General features: G+C 40.2%; 1 protein-coding gene across 2 annotated transcripts in view; it reads right to left on the bottom strand.

The window, feature by feature from the left end:
* Window positions 1-15,744, bottom strand: part of nedd4l (NEDD4 like E3 ubiquitin protein ligase) — a 50,823-nt gene extending 35,079 nt beyond the window's left edge. For both annotated transcript variants that reach the window (XM_080510085.1, XM_080510086.1), the window contains exons 1-5: window positions 15,636-15,744; window positions 13,092-13,165; window positions 6,037-6,118; window positions 4,415-4,453; window positions 3,721-3,774 (exon numbers count right to left, since the gene is read on the bottom strand). In XM_080510085.1, coding sequence (XP_080366211.1) covers window positions 3,721-3,774; window positions 4,415-4,453; window positions 6,037-6,118; window positions 13,092-13,165; window positions 15,636-15,680 — 294 coding nt within the window. In that variant the 5' untranslated portion in view covers window positions 15,681-15,744. The remainder of the gene's footprint in view (window positions 1-3,720; window positions 3,775-4,414; window positions 4,454-6,036; window positions 6,119-13,091; window positions 13,166-15,635) is intronic.
* Between the last annotated feature and the right edge of the window lie 1,065 nt (window positions 15,745-16,809).

Below are 16,809 nucleotides of genomic sequence, written 5' to 3'. Positions count from 1 at the left end.
AAAGGATGTATATTGCTCTGTCCTTTAAGGCAAGTCTGTGGGCATGTTCCTCTCCTGAGAAGATTTTGGCATTTCAAAGCCTTCGAGAATGTTAATGATGTTCATGTTTTAGTAGTTATATTTAAAATAATCAATAATTATGAACTCAAACTTCAATATTTTCATTACTATTTGCCTCCCAATATTTTCTACAAACTAAAAAAGTTAGGCAGATTGGAGAACATGAGTAAGACTATTTCTTGTCCTGTGGAATCTTAAGATAATCATTGGGGGGAAAATACAGGATATTCTCATGGAACATGTCTCTCCTAGACATGAAGTTGCTGAATTTCGGTGGCCAACCAGACGGAATAAGCGGAAATGGCCAAAACCTCCCTAAACATTTAATGTCAGCAGCAATTAAGCTTAATTGGCTTCAAATTGACCTTCCTTCAGTAAACAACTGGCTGGAAGTTATTAACACTCATTTCACAAGGACTTCTGGAGCGACGTAGATGTTAAGGTTATAGAGCTTTGACTTTAATTATCTGTTAACATTATATGTTTTTGATGGCATTGAGAGGCTCATGCTACAATTATGTGACATGTGAGACAACCTGCTTTATCAATACAGTCACATTACAGAAGTCCTGAAAAATAACTGTTGGTCTATGACAGCCAAACTCAATTTCTCTGCTTTCAGGTCTTTTTTGCATTTTTTAATATCCTTGAAGGAAGATATTTGTACATTGCAAAATGATAGCAAATAAATTGGGTGTATAAAAGTTATATGATCTGGGTTCTACCTTTTCTCCCAAAATCAACTATACAGCTACACTATTTAACCATTTACTTATTACTTGGTTGATCCGTTTAAATATATAAAAAAAAACTAATGATGGATTTAAGACATTAAAATGTCTGCTATAAGCCGACTGTTAAACATACCCCCAAAAAATGTCCTTGTAACTCTTATTACGACCCAGAAATGAAAAAAAAACTAAAAAAACAAAATACTCCGGAGAATAAAAAGGAAACACGTCCATAAACAAACCCACAATATAACATCCATTGTTGCGTTCCAAGAAGCACACTGGACACAACTCAAGGTGGAGCTTTTCTTGCCAACTGACACACTAAATGTCGCTTAACAGAAGTTGGATCAAAATTGCCATGGCCATGCTACTTTGTGTAACTTGGAAACAGATAAAGCAGCATAAGGAAGTTGTTGCTAAAAATGGACCAAAAAAAACTCGCACCAGCAGAGTAAACAGCAGAATATCTGACAGATTGCAGCTTTGATAAGGCAAACAGCTCTGGCCTCTCTGGGGAAAGATATGTCTACTTGAAAAGGAATAGACATCCACTGTCTCCCATGCACTGCCAAACACTTAACTGGCTGGTGGTTTTATAGGACTATCTGCGTCCAAGAAAAAAATGTAAAATCCTCCCAAGATATAATTCAGCTGTGATCAGTGTTTGCAGTACTGAATGAAACCAGAACCAAATATAGCATAAAGCCATAGAAAAGGTAATACACTTGGCAGAAGATAAAATAGTGATCAATTTTAAATACAACAAACTATACATTTAAAGAAAGAAAGCGTCATATTGCTTTGTTGCAAAGTGATTCAACAGATAAGAAGAAGAAGAAGAAGAAGAGGAGAAAAAAAAAGGTTTGGGCTTCTTTTCCCTGGAGCCAGAGTCAGTAGAGGTGTTGTCTGCCTCAATGCACAGAGCTGACAAAGCCCCCATCGTAATCTGGCATTTCAGAGCTGCTCGGTCGAAGAGTGGCTGCCTTGTTTCAAGTTCTATGACTATTCTAACCTATGGTTTAGCTCACAGTGCGTCAACTTTTCTATCTCCAAAGGCAATCTGCTGCAGTCCATTGATGGAGGGTCACATTAGAAAAAGGACAGAATGAAAAGAGTCAAGGGTCTGCATTGTGAACAGGAGGGCATCGAGGAAAGGAGTGATACTGACTGGAAGCTGAGAAACCAAAAGGAGGAGACTGTTTTACAAAAGAAATCGTTTCTTGGCAGCCAGTTACAGTCAGTGATGACACACTGCTTGCAATGTTAGGCACAGTCAATAAATGTGTGTGTGAAACGTTATGGAGAATGTACTGTATAAAAGAAACAAAATGCCAATGTGTGGTCCAATGGCAGCGAGCCCAGCTTGCCAAATGACATAACATGCCTGCTTCAAACAAGACACTACACTGTACTGTACTTAAGATCTATTTTTCTTTAGAATGCACAAGAGATCTCACATATATACAGCATATTGTAAAGCACCTCCATTAGAAGGTATTACATGTGTTACGATCAAATTGTACTGCAAGGAAAAGCAAAAAAGAATCTATCATGAGTGCAACAGCACAAGCCCAGTCCAACTTCATTAAAAACCTCATCCGACAAATAAACCATAACTCAATGGAAGCAAACAAAGGAGCAGGCCCCCCAAAGAAATATTCACTAATGGTGGAGGAGCTGCCTTGGCATGCACCTTGAGGAAGACACAAAGCACCTCCTCAGACATATAAGGAAAGGACTGTGCTCAAAGCTGCTGGTACTATTCTCTCTTGTGTCATCTGCTTTACTGAAGGAAAAACAAATTAAAGCCGTTCTTTCTGTGATGGGCCAAGTGTGAATGATTCCCCTTCGCAAAGTCAAGTTAAACACGTACCAGATTTTAGGACTACCTTTAAAAATCCTTCTTCATTTAGTTGACTAAAACCATCAGAAAATCTACAGATCTTGCTCTCACAAAAAGACAGTTTGTAGATTGTAGACAGTCCTCCACATCTGGAATGAATAAGGTGGTCTACGGCCACTGTCTTACCTTTAAAACATTAGACCTAATACGCTAACACAAGCATTGCTGAGTTACTCAACAGACAACGAGGAACAAATAAGATTGCCTGGAAGACGTTTAATTGTCTTCATAATGTCAATAACCACTTCATTAACCTCTGACCTCTCTGAACACAGTTCTCTGTAGCAAAGTTTACCCGCAAAAGTAAATTCGTGAATTGATTCTTCACATCTCCTTGTCCTCTTTTTAATTGGTGCCACACTTGACATTGTGAAGGCATTTAATCTTGTTGTCGTGGCAACTGAGAGCCTTTAACGGGTTTAATTTCACGAGTCAAAGAAACTTGGGATCTTGCCTGAGGAGGAGAGTCTCTGCAATTTACCATAGGCTGATTTGTAAGAGGACAACAGTCGGAAAACAGAGCAATGAAGCCAGCAGGAGAAAGAGTTCTATGATGTAGAAGCCTATCAGAGAAATCCTGGGATATTAACTCTGGCTGTGTCGCGTTGAAGCGTTCGCCAACATAAAACTGTGAGGACCCATGTGTGCAGATAAAGTCAGTACATGGTCTCCCCAGGGTATTGATGGTGTCTTTTAGAATAATTGCAGATCTTTTTAGGGAAAATGCAGCAATATAATAGTCATCACATTTTGGCTTCTGGTACATCATGTTTTATCTGGGAAAAAAAAACAACAAAAAAAACACGCTCTTGTGAAAACGACACTGTCACCAAAGATGAACTGAAACACAATATCACACATTTCATGAATTTTAGGAACAAACTTGTCGTAGTAAATTAAAACAGACAGAAGGTTTTCAGGCGGTGCAGGTGAATAAATCTGAACTTATAAAAAAAAAAAAAAAATGAATAATGTGGAATTTGGAGAAAAGAGAGTGAAAAATTAAGAAGGTATGAATCTTACCAATCTGTTCTCATCAAACACCTCAAATAGTAGCCTGTGGTTCTGCGGGCAGACCTGTGTTGGGAAGAAAACATTTGGGGGAGATGCTTCAGATTATATCGGGAATGGAAATATTGTCTGCCTAAATTAAATAAAAGTCAAACAATTGTATCTTTAAATTGTCTGCTCTGTGCCAGTCTCAACAGATAAGACGGAGAGGTAGAGACAGACAGTGAGTGACACAGATGTATGGAGGGAGAGAGAGAGACACAAGCAGCGAGACAGATGAAACCAGAAAAAAAGAGACAGACATAGGTTGAGAGATGTTGGGAGACACAGATGGATGAATACAGATAAAGACAAAGGAAATCGAGGTAGAAAACCAGGCATGGGTAATAGAACATATAAACCCCATATGGAGCTCACAAGACAACTCCTGAAGTACGTCTGCATCTGCGTCACAATAATTCACAAGTACTGTGACCAGAAAGGTGGTGAGTTTGTGTTATCACTGCAACACTGGACTGACCTATAATTCCTTTATAAATAAACAGTGGGGACTTATCATACGCGTGTGGCTAGACTTGTAAACTGTAATATGGTCTGTCTGATTACAGTGGAGAAGAGGTGGGGGCTCCGAGTGCGATTGTAGACTTTCATCGTGAAAATGGGGAGTCCGCTAATAAGTGCGAGGAGTGTGAAAGTCTGAACTCACTCTGAAGTAGAATTCTTCGTTCCATTTGGGATTAAGGGTCTGAAACACAAAAGGTATATGTTTTGTTAGCCCACTGAAGAAGAACTGTCACAGGCACAGTAAAGAGAACTTATTAGCTCGCAGCAACAACAGAGCAGATGTATGAAACCTTTCCAACTGAGAGCGAGAGAAGAAGAGAGACCGAGTGAGAAATTAGGTCTCCGACTCGTACGTCAATGATCCTCTTACGTTGTGAGAGGAAGTTTATCACAAACAACATGTTCCGACAATTGGCATTAGTCTTGAGATTACAGCCATGAGGATTGTTCACCCACCTTGTGGATGGAACAGCTCAGCAGAGAGATACTCCCTGCTTCTGCCTCACACATCGGACATTTTACTGGACTCGGACCTATGTGACACTCCTCATTAACATTCTTTTGGTGGCCGAAAAGCCTTAAACACGTGAATGTCAATGAAGCATTCCACAAGTAGCTCCCATTAATACAGACATTTTAACAGCAGTGATTTAATAACATCTTTGTTCAAACATCTGCTGAGACACGACATTAACAAATGAACCTGCTGCACTGCAATACAAAATCTAAAACCCACAATTCATATTCAACAAACAGAATAAGAATGCCCACAATGGCATGCCAAACATTAGCACTTAGTAAATGCTAAGGGCCGAAGCTCGATAACAAAGGTATGGCATCTCAGATGGGCTCTGTGCATTGAAAATTACTCAAAGTATGACAGAAAAAGCAATGTTGCCACGAGCCAAACTCCTTAGCATCAACAACAAAGATGCCATCAAAGGTGTCCCACTTAAAGACACATGAAGCCCACAGAAGAGCTGAGCAGTGATGCTTCTTCTCTTCTTTTTTTTTTTTCTGCTCCACATAGCAGTGCATTGTCAGCTATTTATATCCTATAAAGCAACCGTGGCCACTGGCAACATATGTCTGCCTGCATGGAGGCCTGAGCAGCCCGACTCCAACAGAAGGTTTTGCTGGCACTCACTTGTACCTCACCTCGAATACCAGGAGAAAGGGGAAGAAGAAGAAGAAGAAGAAAAAAAAAAATCATATTCAGTGTCAGACTAGTCTCACCTTTGTGTATATTTCCAGACTTGGCCTTGGGAATGAGGACAAATGATAAGCAGATTTGACTCAAACTTTTTGATTAGCAGCTTTGCGCAGTGCTCGAAATGTACAGTATAAACTGTTTGAAGAGTACTTTGAAATATAGATAACACCTGAATGGCCGTTATGAATTAGCAAGTAATAGCTCCCCCTGCTGTGAACATATTTCCTCCCCCAAAATAGGCCACTGGGGGGAGAAGAGCCTAGCGAATGTCTCGCTCGACTCTCCTGAACAGAAAGAGGAAGCACCACCTTCTGGTGCCTTCCTGCGGTTTCTCCTGCCCAGTATTACCTTGATTTGTAGGAAAAGGTGATAGTGGGTGCGTGGTGACTTTCAAAGTATCTGGCAACCTTAAGTCCTGTGACCTCACACCACAAAGAACAAAGCCTTCATTAAGACACGGTGAGGTAAAAGTGTGGCCAAGGTGCGGCAGGAAATGAATGTTGCTGAGAGAGGCCAACACTTCAACGCCACGTTTCAGCTGCAGGACTTACCTTTTTGATAGTTTTTGTTTGGACTAAGGCAAGCTCTCGGTTTTCATCCGCAACATAGAGGGAAAGTTTGACGTAAGGATCACTGCAAAAAACACAAACGAAAAAAAAAAACTGGATTATTTAAAATATATATGAATGAACAATTACAAAACGACATAGTGGATTTGATTAAACAATGTTTTTGCAAATACAACTGTGCTTGTCACAACTCCAGGACTGTTTGTTTGACAAAAACAGGAAATAATTAAAGAACACTGACTGATCGTATACATTGTTAAAGAATACATTTTTTCAAATTAAGAGTTTTGTTGTTTTTATTTTTACTTTGGAGCGATTAATAGATATCACAAACAGATGACAAATAACAGTTCCTTGATGTTTTATACTGATGACCTCTACAGTTTTGAATGATCACGAGGTAATTCTATTCAATATAATCACAAAACACAGAAAAAAAGCCTTGCATAACTGACTTTATTGAATTCTTTCCCTAATCTAACATCACATTAACCCTGGACACAGGTGTCAGAGCCTATGTTGCTCAGCCAAGCTTACCATTCTGCTTATTTCCCTTCCTGAAAAATGAGTCTGTCCAGCATATTAAAAAAAACCCACTTTCATTAAGGCATTATGAGATAAGGCCTTTATGTCTTATCGACAGGGACGATGTGGTAAAAATAGAATCAACATAACATTTTAAGGTTGAGCAGGGCAAATAGTAAGCAGTGTGTGTGTGCATGTGCGTGTTGGCTTTTTTTATTAGACGGTGGTGACAGGGTAGAAATCTCCAGAGAGTTCTGGACAGAGAGGAGGAGCTCCGCTGTTCATGAGGCAGAAACAGCTACTTTACTGCCGTCAGGTCCCAGCACACCACACACAAGTCCTGTGTAACATTTTTCATGATCTGAACCAACTATAGTAGCTACAAATGTGTGCGCTGGATAAAGTTTTACATGAAGTCAGTTCCAGTGCCCTCAGCCACCTCTACACACAGATCTCTGGCTTTGTTGATTTCACTGCAGCCATCAACACTCATGCTTCTGCTCTTCCCACAGTGCATCACCCTCACGGCCATCTAAAGCAATTCAGATGCAAGACTTGAAAACCTACAACGACCAGTCCCTGCATTTGGGGGGTTCCTTCCTCTGTTAAGGTCACCAAGTCACGGTTCATTGCAGTTTAAGATATGAACAGTTCAATCAGGTGTCCACAGATCGCTTTGGTACTCTTGTTTCTGTAGCCCCTGTGCTTTGATGCAGAACGTGCAGAACATGCAGAACACAAGGAAGTTGAATATTAAACTGCAAATATAAAACTCTACTTTTTCGGACTTATTTACAGGGGGACAAATAACCTCAGCTATTCTTATTTCAGACCATTATGGTATTTGCATTTTGAAAAGTCTGTCTGAATGAACAAAATAAAAAGCATTAGAAGTTCAAAGCCATAGCTTTGATACAGACCAACAATAATCCTGGATGTCCTGGAAAAGAAAGACACAAGAGGCCCAATAACAAGAAACTAACAATACAAAGTAAATTGAAAGATACAACATACCAAAAGTCAGAACATAATACTAAGGTTTCCTCTTAATACGGCCTTGGAAAAATCATTGAGAACAAAAATAAAAGTAAATTATGGAGCAAATCTTGGATCAAGGTAAAAAATAACTCTCCGTGAAAACAATAACAACTCGTTATTCAGTAACAACTGATGTTAAGATGTAGACAAACGACCAAAGGCTAGACACCAACAGCCTTCATAACATAACTTAGCTACCCAAATATTGCTTACACTACATAGTTTCTACAACAACAAGTTATAGTTGTGGTACTTGATGCAAGTGCCATCTCAAATATTCTTGTTTCATTCTATTCATTAACCCAATAATTGAATTGTGTAATTCATGTTTTTTTTAATCTTTTCAATATGTAACCTGCCTTGTAATAAACCCAGTCTGCCAGCCAACAGATTCATAGGCAGGACATTTCCTGCATCGGTTCGGCTGCTTGTTAGAAAGTATTTAATCATCATATGGCCACGGACAAGACGACCATGATGAAGTCTAAACCAAGTATCTGAATGGGGAAGAATGATCATTTAAATGATGAGTTGGGCTGACTCATTTTTGCCTGGACTATCTCGACTGTTTATAGAGAACGATGAGAAAAGCGGAATTATCTTGTAAGCAGCAAGCAGGAAAGTGGCCAGACTGAGTTCAGAGGACAGAAAGGCCACGACGGCTCAAATGACTTCTCATCACAACCAAGACATCCAGAAGACCATCTGTGAAACAACACTGCTTGAACCTTGCAGCAGATGGATTAGAGTAACAGAGGACCACACCAGATGCTGCTGCTGTCAGCTATGCAAATGAGGATAACGCTCACGCTGGACCAACAAAATTGGCACTACGCACTGAAAATTTATACAAATAGGGAAAAAAAGGCCCCGTACCTTCATGTAAGGACTCCTGACCTCAGAATAAATTGCTTCAAACAACACAAGGACACTGAAAAAGCTACATTAATTGTTGTATTTCCATCATCCAACATCTCGCATTGTGATTACTTGACGTGAGACACACTGGTACAAGACAAAGCAGCAGATACAAGCTGCCACCAGACAGTAAGTGCACATAATGACAGCAGGACATGTGGATACCTCGCTACCCGCTTGTTGATGTGGCTGGAGTGGTTTTCCACTGCCACCACAAGACCCATTTGCGAGGGCTACGTTTAGGAACAAAGCTGTGGCAGGTTCAGATGGTTTCGCTATCAACAATCAGATGACCAGTTTGTTTGTTTGACCTGAGCGAACAGTGTGATTACTGTTTGGGAGTCAAGACGATAATATGGGGGGGGGGGGGGGGGGTTCAGACAGGACTAGTGATAAGTGATGGGCTGCTACAGTTGCTTAGGTCAAAGCCAAACACAAGTCAATACATCAATGTATTTTCAATACAACTGATTAGTTTGAAGTTATATGGTCAATTTTTTTTTTAATAATCAGGTAATAATAACCAACTTTCAAACAAATCAGATTTAGCCATTTGAAAACAGCAGTTGAGAAATAGCACCAAAAAATATCCGCAAAGATGATAGATAGATTTTTTTTTTTTTTTAAACTTGCTGCAAAAGTATCTCAAGTAAAGCTGCTGTGGCTTGCATGCTAATGAACATCTCCAGGAACCCCACAGCCTCTAATTGTGTGTTTGCGTGGTTCAGTGATGTGCTGTGACTAAACAAAAACAATGAGCCTACTGTATCTCGGCAGCACTGAGACATCTTCTTGTCTCCTTCCCTCGATTAACGAAAGTACTGCTGAGCGGGACAGACGGGAGGCTTCTGGTCAACAAAAGATGAAAGATAACGTGGGCCGTTGCACTCAAAACGTAGCTTCCCCCACTATTTGCAAGATTGCCTCGAAGCTGCATGACTTTTGATCAAGTCTTCTCCAAAACGACAACAAAAGGAATCCTCTCGGTGTTTCATCTTGACCGAGATTAAGGGACAAGCCGTAATGAACTGGTGTCGCTGTGACAGACCAGCAAAGAGGAGCAGATTTGGAGCAAAAAGAGGAATAGAACAAGCTCCCACTGTTTGAGCATCTTACGAGGTGACAGATATGCCACGTCAGCACCGTCTCCTGTGGTAGCTTGCCACACATCAAAACCCTCATTCAGTGTTTCTTCATTACAGTTCAGCTTTCTCCTGAGCCAGGCTGAGCTGCCCAGCCAAACAGGGCATCGGGATGCCAACGCATGCACTCTGGCATGCGAGTAGCACTCACAGAGTCTGGACATGCCAAGCTCTTCCTCTGACAATGTCTGCTTTCTCATAGCTCGGACACAAGGAATCGCTATTACACACAGTGGGAGCAGTGTTCACGTTCAGATCAGGCTCGCAATAGGTTGGGCTGAGATTTCAACTGGGAAAGAAAAATGGATTCTGAAAAGGTGTAGTCTTATCTTACCGTGTGGGATCCAAAGAAAACAATGACAAGATGCTACCTCTGTTGACTCAACCATTTGTAAGAATTACTTAACTACGACAACACGTGTCAGCACTGCAACGTCATGCCACTTGCTCAGACATTCAAAAGTATCCACGGACGGTAAAATTATTTATAAATAAAATGAGTTTTAGTCTCTATGAAAATTAAAGCATCAATAAGTGAGTCCACTGACAGAAAATCCGAGGACAACCACTTCATTCATTGAGGAGGCTTTTTCTTTCTTTTTTTTTTTAAGGCAGACATACGTTTTGGCTTCTCCCATCAGCCTAACTTGGAAACAGACTTTACTTAAAGAGCGCATTCTTACCATTTCAGCATTCTTAACATGTTTTACAGACACAACCAAAATCACCCATTAACACACATTCAAGCACAAACTCGCACAGCAATGGCAGAAGCTGCGATGCAAGTTGCTCCCACACCACTGCCCGAGGACATTTCGAAACAAAAGGAAGGGGGTTCGAACTGCAATTGATGGCATTATAGGAAAACCTACAAACTCACAGCTATTTGAGGATCGGACGGTTTAAGGTTGGCACACAGGTTACACAGTGGTGCATGGATCCAAGATATCTGGGGTGATTTGCTTTAGAGGACAAAATATGTAGGTAGATCCTTATCTCTGCAGATCTGATCTAAATTTTTCACTTCTCTGGACAGTGGAAGTTTGACCTTAAATTGAGTTGGCGTGTACATAATGCTATATGCATGTAATTCATTTTTTTGCTCAAGTAAGAACAGTATATATATTTTTTAGCCTTTGCATATTAGTAAAATAAAGTCCGATAACAGGTGGTAGAGTGATGTTGGTAATAGTAATGTCTAGTGACCTGAAGTACTATGAATTTGACACAAGAAACCTTCATTCATCATCCTTCAGTGACTTCAATGAATGGGTAAGAGGTCAGTATGCTTAACAATGCAAAAAAAAAAAAATTGCAGCAAGCTAAAACCTGACATGCAACTCCACTAAAGAATATTGTGTAAAGTCACGGAAAAAGTGCATCATCAACATCACTTAAATATTCACAGAATCTCACATGTAGAGAAGACACTTACAAACACAACAAAAAAAAAAATTCAAGTTTAACATTAGTGTGTCCACACAAGAAGGAAAGTATGGGGCATGTGTAATTATTAGTCAAGCTCCTGTGCCTAGAATACCTGTAACATAAGTGGCTTATGAGTGAGACAGGATAGGAATATTGGTAATCATTGATTAGTTCAAGGTCTCTATAACTTCAAGGAATGTAGGGAAAGTGCAAAACACCCCACTGTCCAAAGGACAAACTGAAGGAGACCTCATTTAAAGACCAGAGGCCTGTAGTACAAAGCTGGATTTTCCCTTACCATGGTAACTTCAAGGATTAAGCCTGGGTTGTCTGTCCTACGATGGCTGGTTAACCTTTTACCGGGGTAAATCATCCTGGTAACTTACAGAGCCTCTAACCTGCTTCGGAGCAGGTTATGTTCTGGACAAGAGATCAACGAATATAAAAAGCACAACCTCCTGACCAATCAGTTCTCCTGGAAAATGAAATGCCCATTCTTAGAAGATCCCAGATGACACACTTGCAAAAGAGATTATTAATCTCAATGTGTTTCTCCTGAATAAATAAAGGCAAATAAAAACAAAAACAAAAAAATTAAGAAATTGGAGAGAAATTAGTTTTCAGGGATAAATGCAATTATTTTTATGCCCTGATACCAAAATAAAATGAAGCCTTGCCACTGACTGCCTTGAGGAATGTTTTTGTACTTATTCTTGACCTGCTCCCAAGTCCGTTTAGCTCAACCACAGTTGCACCTGTAATAATGAGGATAATAATAATGGTCACCCCTGGCATAACTGCAGAATAGGGCAGGGTAATTTGAAATAAAAAAAAATAATTCTATGAATCTTTTTAAGGAAATTTCCAGTTTTGACTTTTTTCTCAATGCACATAAAAGTGACTACATACATCAGATATATTTTGAAAAGAAACGTTATTGTTGTGATTGTCCTGTGAGCTAAAATGCATATAAACAATCCCAAAATAAAAATTAAATGAGGCTCAGTCATTCTACAAATTCGAGCTTTAACCCAGGTTTAAGAAAACGTGCAACAGCAACTTGAGAAACTCACAAGCAATGGTAGAATGGAACACAAAAAATGTGGAAAAACAATGGGGTGGAAAAAAACTCGAATTTGCAAAATAAAAATCTTTTTATCTACAAATTCCATAAATCGATTTTTTTTTTTGCCCAGCCCTACTGCAGGAGCACACAACTCTCATGCAGTCACATTGAGGAATGAATATTCCAAAACAAAGCGTGCTCACGTGGGGAGGGGGGGGCAAAGCCTCAAAAGAAGTGATTGAGAAATATAAACAAAAGGAAAGGTACTAAGGTAGCACTGTGTCTGAAAAGTCTGTGCGGTAATGAAGTGAAATCAAGTGATCACAGAGCTGTTGTTTTATAACATATTTATCAATATTGTATAACCTCACAAAGTTATGCATTAACATAATTGTCTGCTCCTCCATCGTGAAGTAGGTCACACTGCAAGGTTTCTCCATGTTTGCGACTGGTCAGACGCTGTGAACACCACCCCTTCAATATGAACATGCACTGATCAGGATTAGAAAAGCCCAGGTTGAATTACTGAGCTGATGTTTGTAGTACCACTTATCAAAGGTTGTGCATGTCTGGGTTTGTGAATCCAGACAACGGGGGAGATATCCCAGGTATGATAAGCCCGGCTTCAAGATGCTGAATGTGTTTGCAAAAGGCTCCTGTATTGCATTCATGTTCTTCAATAATATAGTTCATACAACAGAGCAACTGAAAGCTGCAAAGTTTATCCAAAATGAAGACGAGCAGGGGGGGGGGGGCATGTGAACTAAAAACAGTCAGTACTGACCGCAGGTGTACTGACCAGGCCTTCACACATGTGCCACAATGATGACAGGAGAGTGTCAAAACAGCTCCACCACTAAGAAACCTCAAAGAAAAACAGTATAATCGAGTGTGTCCTCAAATAATCCTGCGAGACTCACCTGGCTCCAATGATGTCTTTCTTCGCCAGATCAATTCCTGCAATGACCTTAACCCGCAGCACTCGTGTTTCATGCTGCAGATGAGAGAGACAATGGATCAAGACATTTAATCAAACTCATGGAAAATTATCCCATCACCTTAAAATCACCCCACTTCGCATGTGGCTGCCGACTGCACCAGTCTGCCTTTTTAAGTCAATAATTCTGACCTAGAATTGAATGAGCTGCATTCGAAGAGCTCGCTCTAACATTGAAGAGAAAAACATGAAGAGCAACATAATATTTCAAAGTGTTGTGTTAGTAATCTCATGCTGTGAATTTATTTCTCACAGTACCTCTTTCAGAAGGAGTCTCGAGCAGGTTAAGCCTCACAGCAAGCTCTGTTTACATTTCCAATTTCTTAACCAAGTCACTTTGGCCTTCAGAAAAATCTGTGACACACAACTACTTATTCTGTCTGTAAAGTTCTTTACATTTTACATAAAGCTTCATATCAAGGTCTGTCCTGATGTTAGTTACAGAGGCTGGAGTGAGAGGGTGCCTGGTCCAGCCAAGCTGTTACTTTAGCTATAGATTGGTTCATAAGGATGTGGCATAACTTAATGTTTACATCACCATTAAAGGAAAAGCATTTTCTCATGGTATTAGACCCCCAATCATCCCTACTGGTAGACACAACATGATGTAGTTAAAGGTCAATAATATGGAGAATTTAGTTTAAGAAGACTGACAACTGTTTTATTCCCTCAGCCAATGTGTTGCAGAGTGTGGAAGGTTTTTGTAAAAGAGGCCTGAGCTGTAGAGTAGCAAACTAGAAGTTTATTTTTTTCCTAATTTACTCTCATTATAGAAAAACAAACGACTGCCGGTATTGAATTGAACAAACACAAGATTGTCTGTAGTAACAATAAAAACACAACTGATTTTACAATGTATTTAATATTACTTTTGCCCAAACAAATTGCACATGGGTCTGCGAAAACACAATTAAAGTTCATTTGAAAAGGAACAAATCTATTGTGCATCCTGTTGAGAGTTACCGCTACAGATCCACAGATGTGAGCTGAGGGCAAACTCAACAATGAGAGGCACACCCCTGTTTTCCTCCAAGAACCTTGAATGAACATTGGAAGAGATTATTTTTAGCCCTCTATCATCACAGACAAAAAGAAAATCATCGCCATCCTACTTGCTATTTCTGACTGCCTGACTAACGTCTGACAGGTAGTAGGCTGATATGACAGCTGCTCGGTTAGAAAATTATTCTGTTTGTCACATAGTGATGCTCTCATATTTGACTCGTGACTGTGGTGGTGACACAGAGCAATAGCATTTGAATTCATCTGTGCTGGGGTTGATTATTAATAGCTCGAGGTTACAATACATGCCTGACCTACAGATTTCAGGTGCTGTATTATAACTCATTCCTTAGCAAGGTTATTGTCAGACAGCTTCGACTATTGAGAAGAGCGTTTGGTTTGTGAGAAACCAAATAATTCCCTCTCAGAATTAGTTACATTTTATTGTTTCATTTGAGCTTATCCAATTGTCATGCCAAACAGGATAATACCAGTAAAAAGAGGCAACAATCAGTCCTAAAGTACCATCAAGAGTAGCAGGTACGAGAAACACCAAGCAACACAGTATTGCCCATTAGATTGTTATGGTTTTATATACAAACATGGAACGAATCATCTTAAATCATAATGTGGGCCAGAGAGAACAAATTCCTTTCTTTGTTTTGCTTGTTGTTATACCATAGCAGTTAATATTCTCCTAAAACCATCCGGATCATCGGTCCATGCAGAGCTCCAACTTATCAGCAACGGGGGCTGTATAGATATTTTGAGTGCAACGACGAGGAGGTTTCAATTAGGGTGGTTGGTTGTTTTTTTCCCCTCATTTTAAAGCCAGGTTGATTAGATTAATAAGAAAGACTAACAATATATTGATTTATTGAAACATAACATGGTTGTTTGAGCATAGTGATGTGGAATATATATGCGAGTACTATAATATTGTGGAAATCTGCTGGGCTTTTTTTTGTGATCATGGGAGAAGACACCCCCTTTGTCCAGACTGCATCAAGCCACTGCATATTTTGGAAGGTTGCTTTGGGTCAACGTGGCATTGAACCAGACTTGATTTGGGGGAACTTAAATGCCTTCCGAACGACCAAAGAAAACACTGCATCTCGTATCTACGATCAACCTGACGGTGGATAAAGCCATGCTGAAAAACACAGTGGAGGATTTTAATTGCACGGCTAGGAATACGGCTCTTTAGTGATATTCAGGTGAGTAAACTACCAGAGACGGAGACTGGGGACTGGGGTGGGGGTGGTGGTGGTGGGGGTCAGGAAATTGACAGCTGCCTGAACATTACAAAGGAATGTAACCGACAGTGAGGGCTCGTTAGCTCCACTGTCAGCTAACGTTGGCGTTAGCTATGTCTGGTTGAACCCCCCCAGTAGACAAGACACATTCAAGACTCTCGTCTACATGGAGGAAGAAGAAAAAAAAATGTAGTTGAATTGAAGCTCACCTCGTCTTCTGAAAGTCCATATATCGGCTCGTAATTCGCAGCCATATAGCCTGCGGTCCACGCTATGTACACACAAAAACAAGCCGCTTTGCAAAGCTAGCTGGCTAGCCTTGAACAATAAAGTCCCACTTTCCTCTCTCTGCCGTGCGGTGGTGGTAAAGTCCACGGTGAGAGCCAATCTGTGCCACAGCAAGGGGGTCGGTTCGGGTCCGGATGGGGATAATCCTCGCCAGCGTGGTCCGTTCACGGACACAACTTGGAAATGAAAAAAAAAGAGAAGCAAAGCAGTGTGTCCTGAATGTTTCGACTCAGACAGATCGTTTTTGTCAACTCCGAGCTTATCCCATGTAATGTTGTGACACTTGACTTCCTCCTGATAGTTTAGCCAATCACAGACGGATTTGACGTAACTGCTGTCAGTATCAACCAATCAAACGCGTCCTGGATTCTTTAAGGTTTCCAATCGACCAATCAGCCTGGGAGAGGGCGTGTAACTACAATACGTGTGTTTTTTTTTTCACCTTTCATTTTATAGATATGTGTGGATCTATGTCTGTGCAAGAAGGTTAGCACTTTAATATTTTTGGAAACATTTTTTATGCTTATTTATATAAGTATCACCATTCAATACAAATTCGACTACTGGAGACCTGGAGCGCGTTCACGATCTGGGCGGGTCTTGTGTCAAACAGCCAATCACAGCCCAGTTTCACAAAAAGCTCCAGATTAGGTCAAATCTGGATTGAAAATGTACATCTATGTAGGCAAAGTTTTATTTATAGGGCACTTTGTCTCACACACTTTACAGTGAAAAACAAAACTCATTAAAAGTAAAACTACAAAGACTCACAAACATGAGCTCTGGAACCAAGTGCTGACAATCAGGTGACCAAAACCTCAATGCAGAAAGACATAGAAATAAGAATCCGCAAACAATTTCATGTAACCACAGTCTGGAACTAATCTCTATCCTCAGGGATTTTACCATTAGCTCCCACACAATGAGGTTTATCAATGACTACCTCCAAAATTAGGGAGATGTAACGGCAGTACCAGCAATCATGACGTCAACCCCATTAAACACTTGTGTGATCAGCTTGGGTGTGCTGTTTGTGCCACTGCCAAATAGATCAATTTAACCATGCTGGCTGACATACAACTGATACTGGCTGAA

The sequence above is a fragment of the Blennius ocellaris genome, assembly GCF_963422515.1.
Source record: "Blennius ocellaris genome assembly, chromosome: 15".
Taxonomy (NCBI): domain Eukaryota; kingdom Metazoa; phylum Chordata; class Actinopteri; order Blenniiformes; family Blenniidae; genus Blennius; species Blennius ocellaris.
The sequence above is the reverse complement of the archived record's forward strand: the minus strand, read 5'-3'. Positions and strand labels throughout refer to the sequence as shown.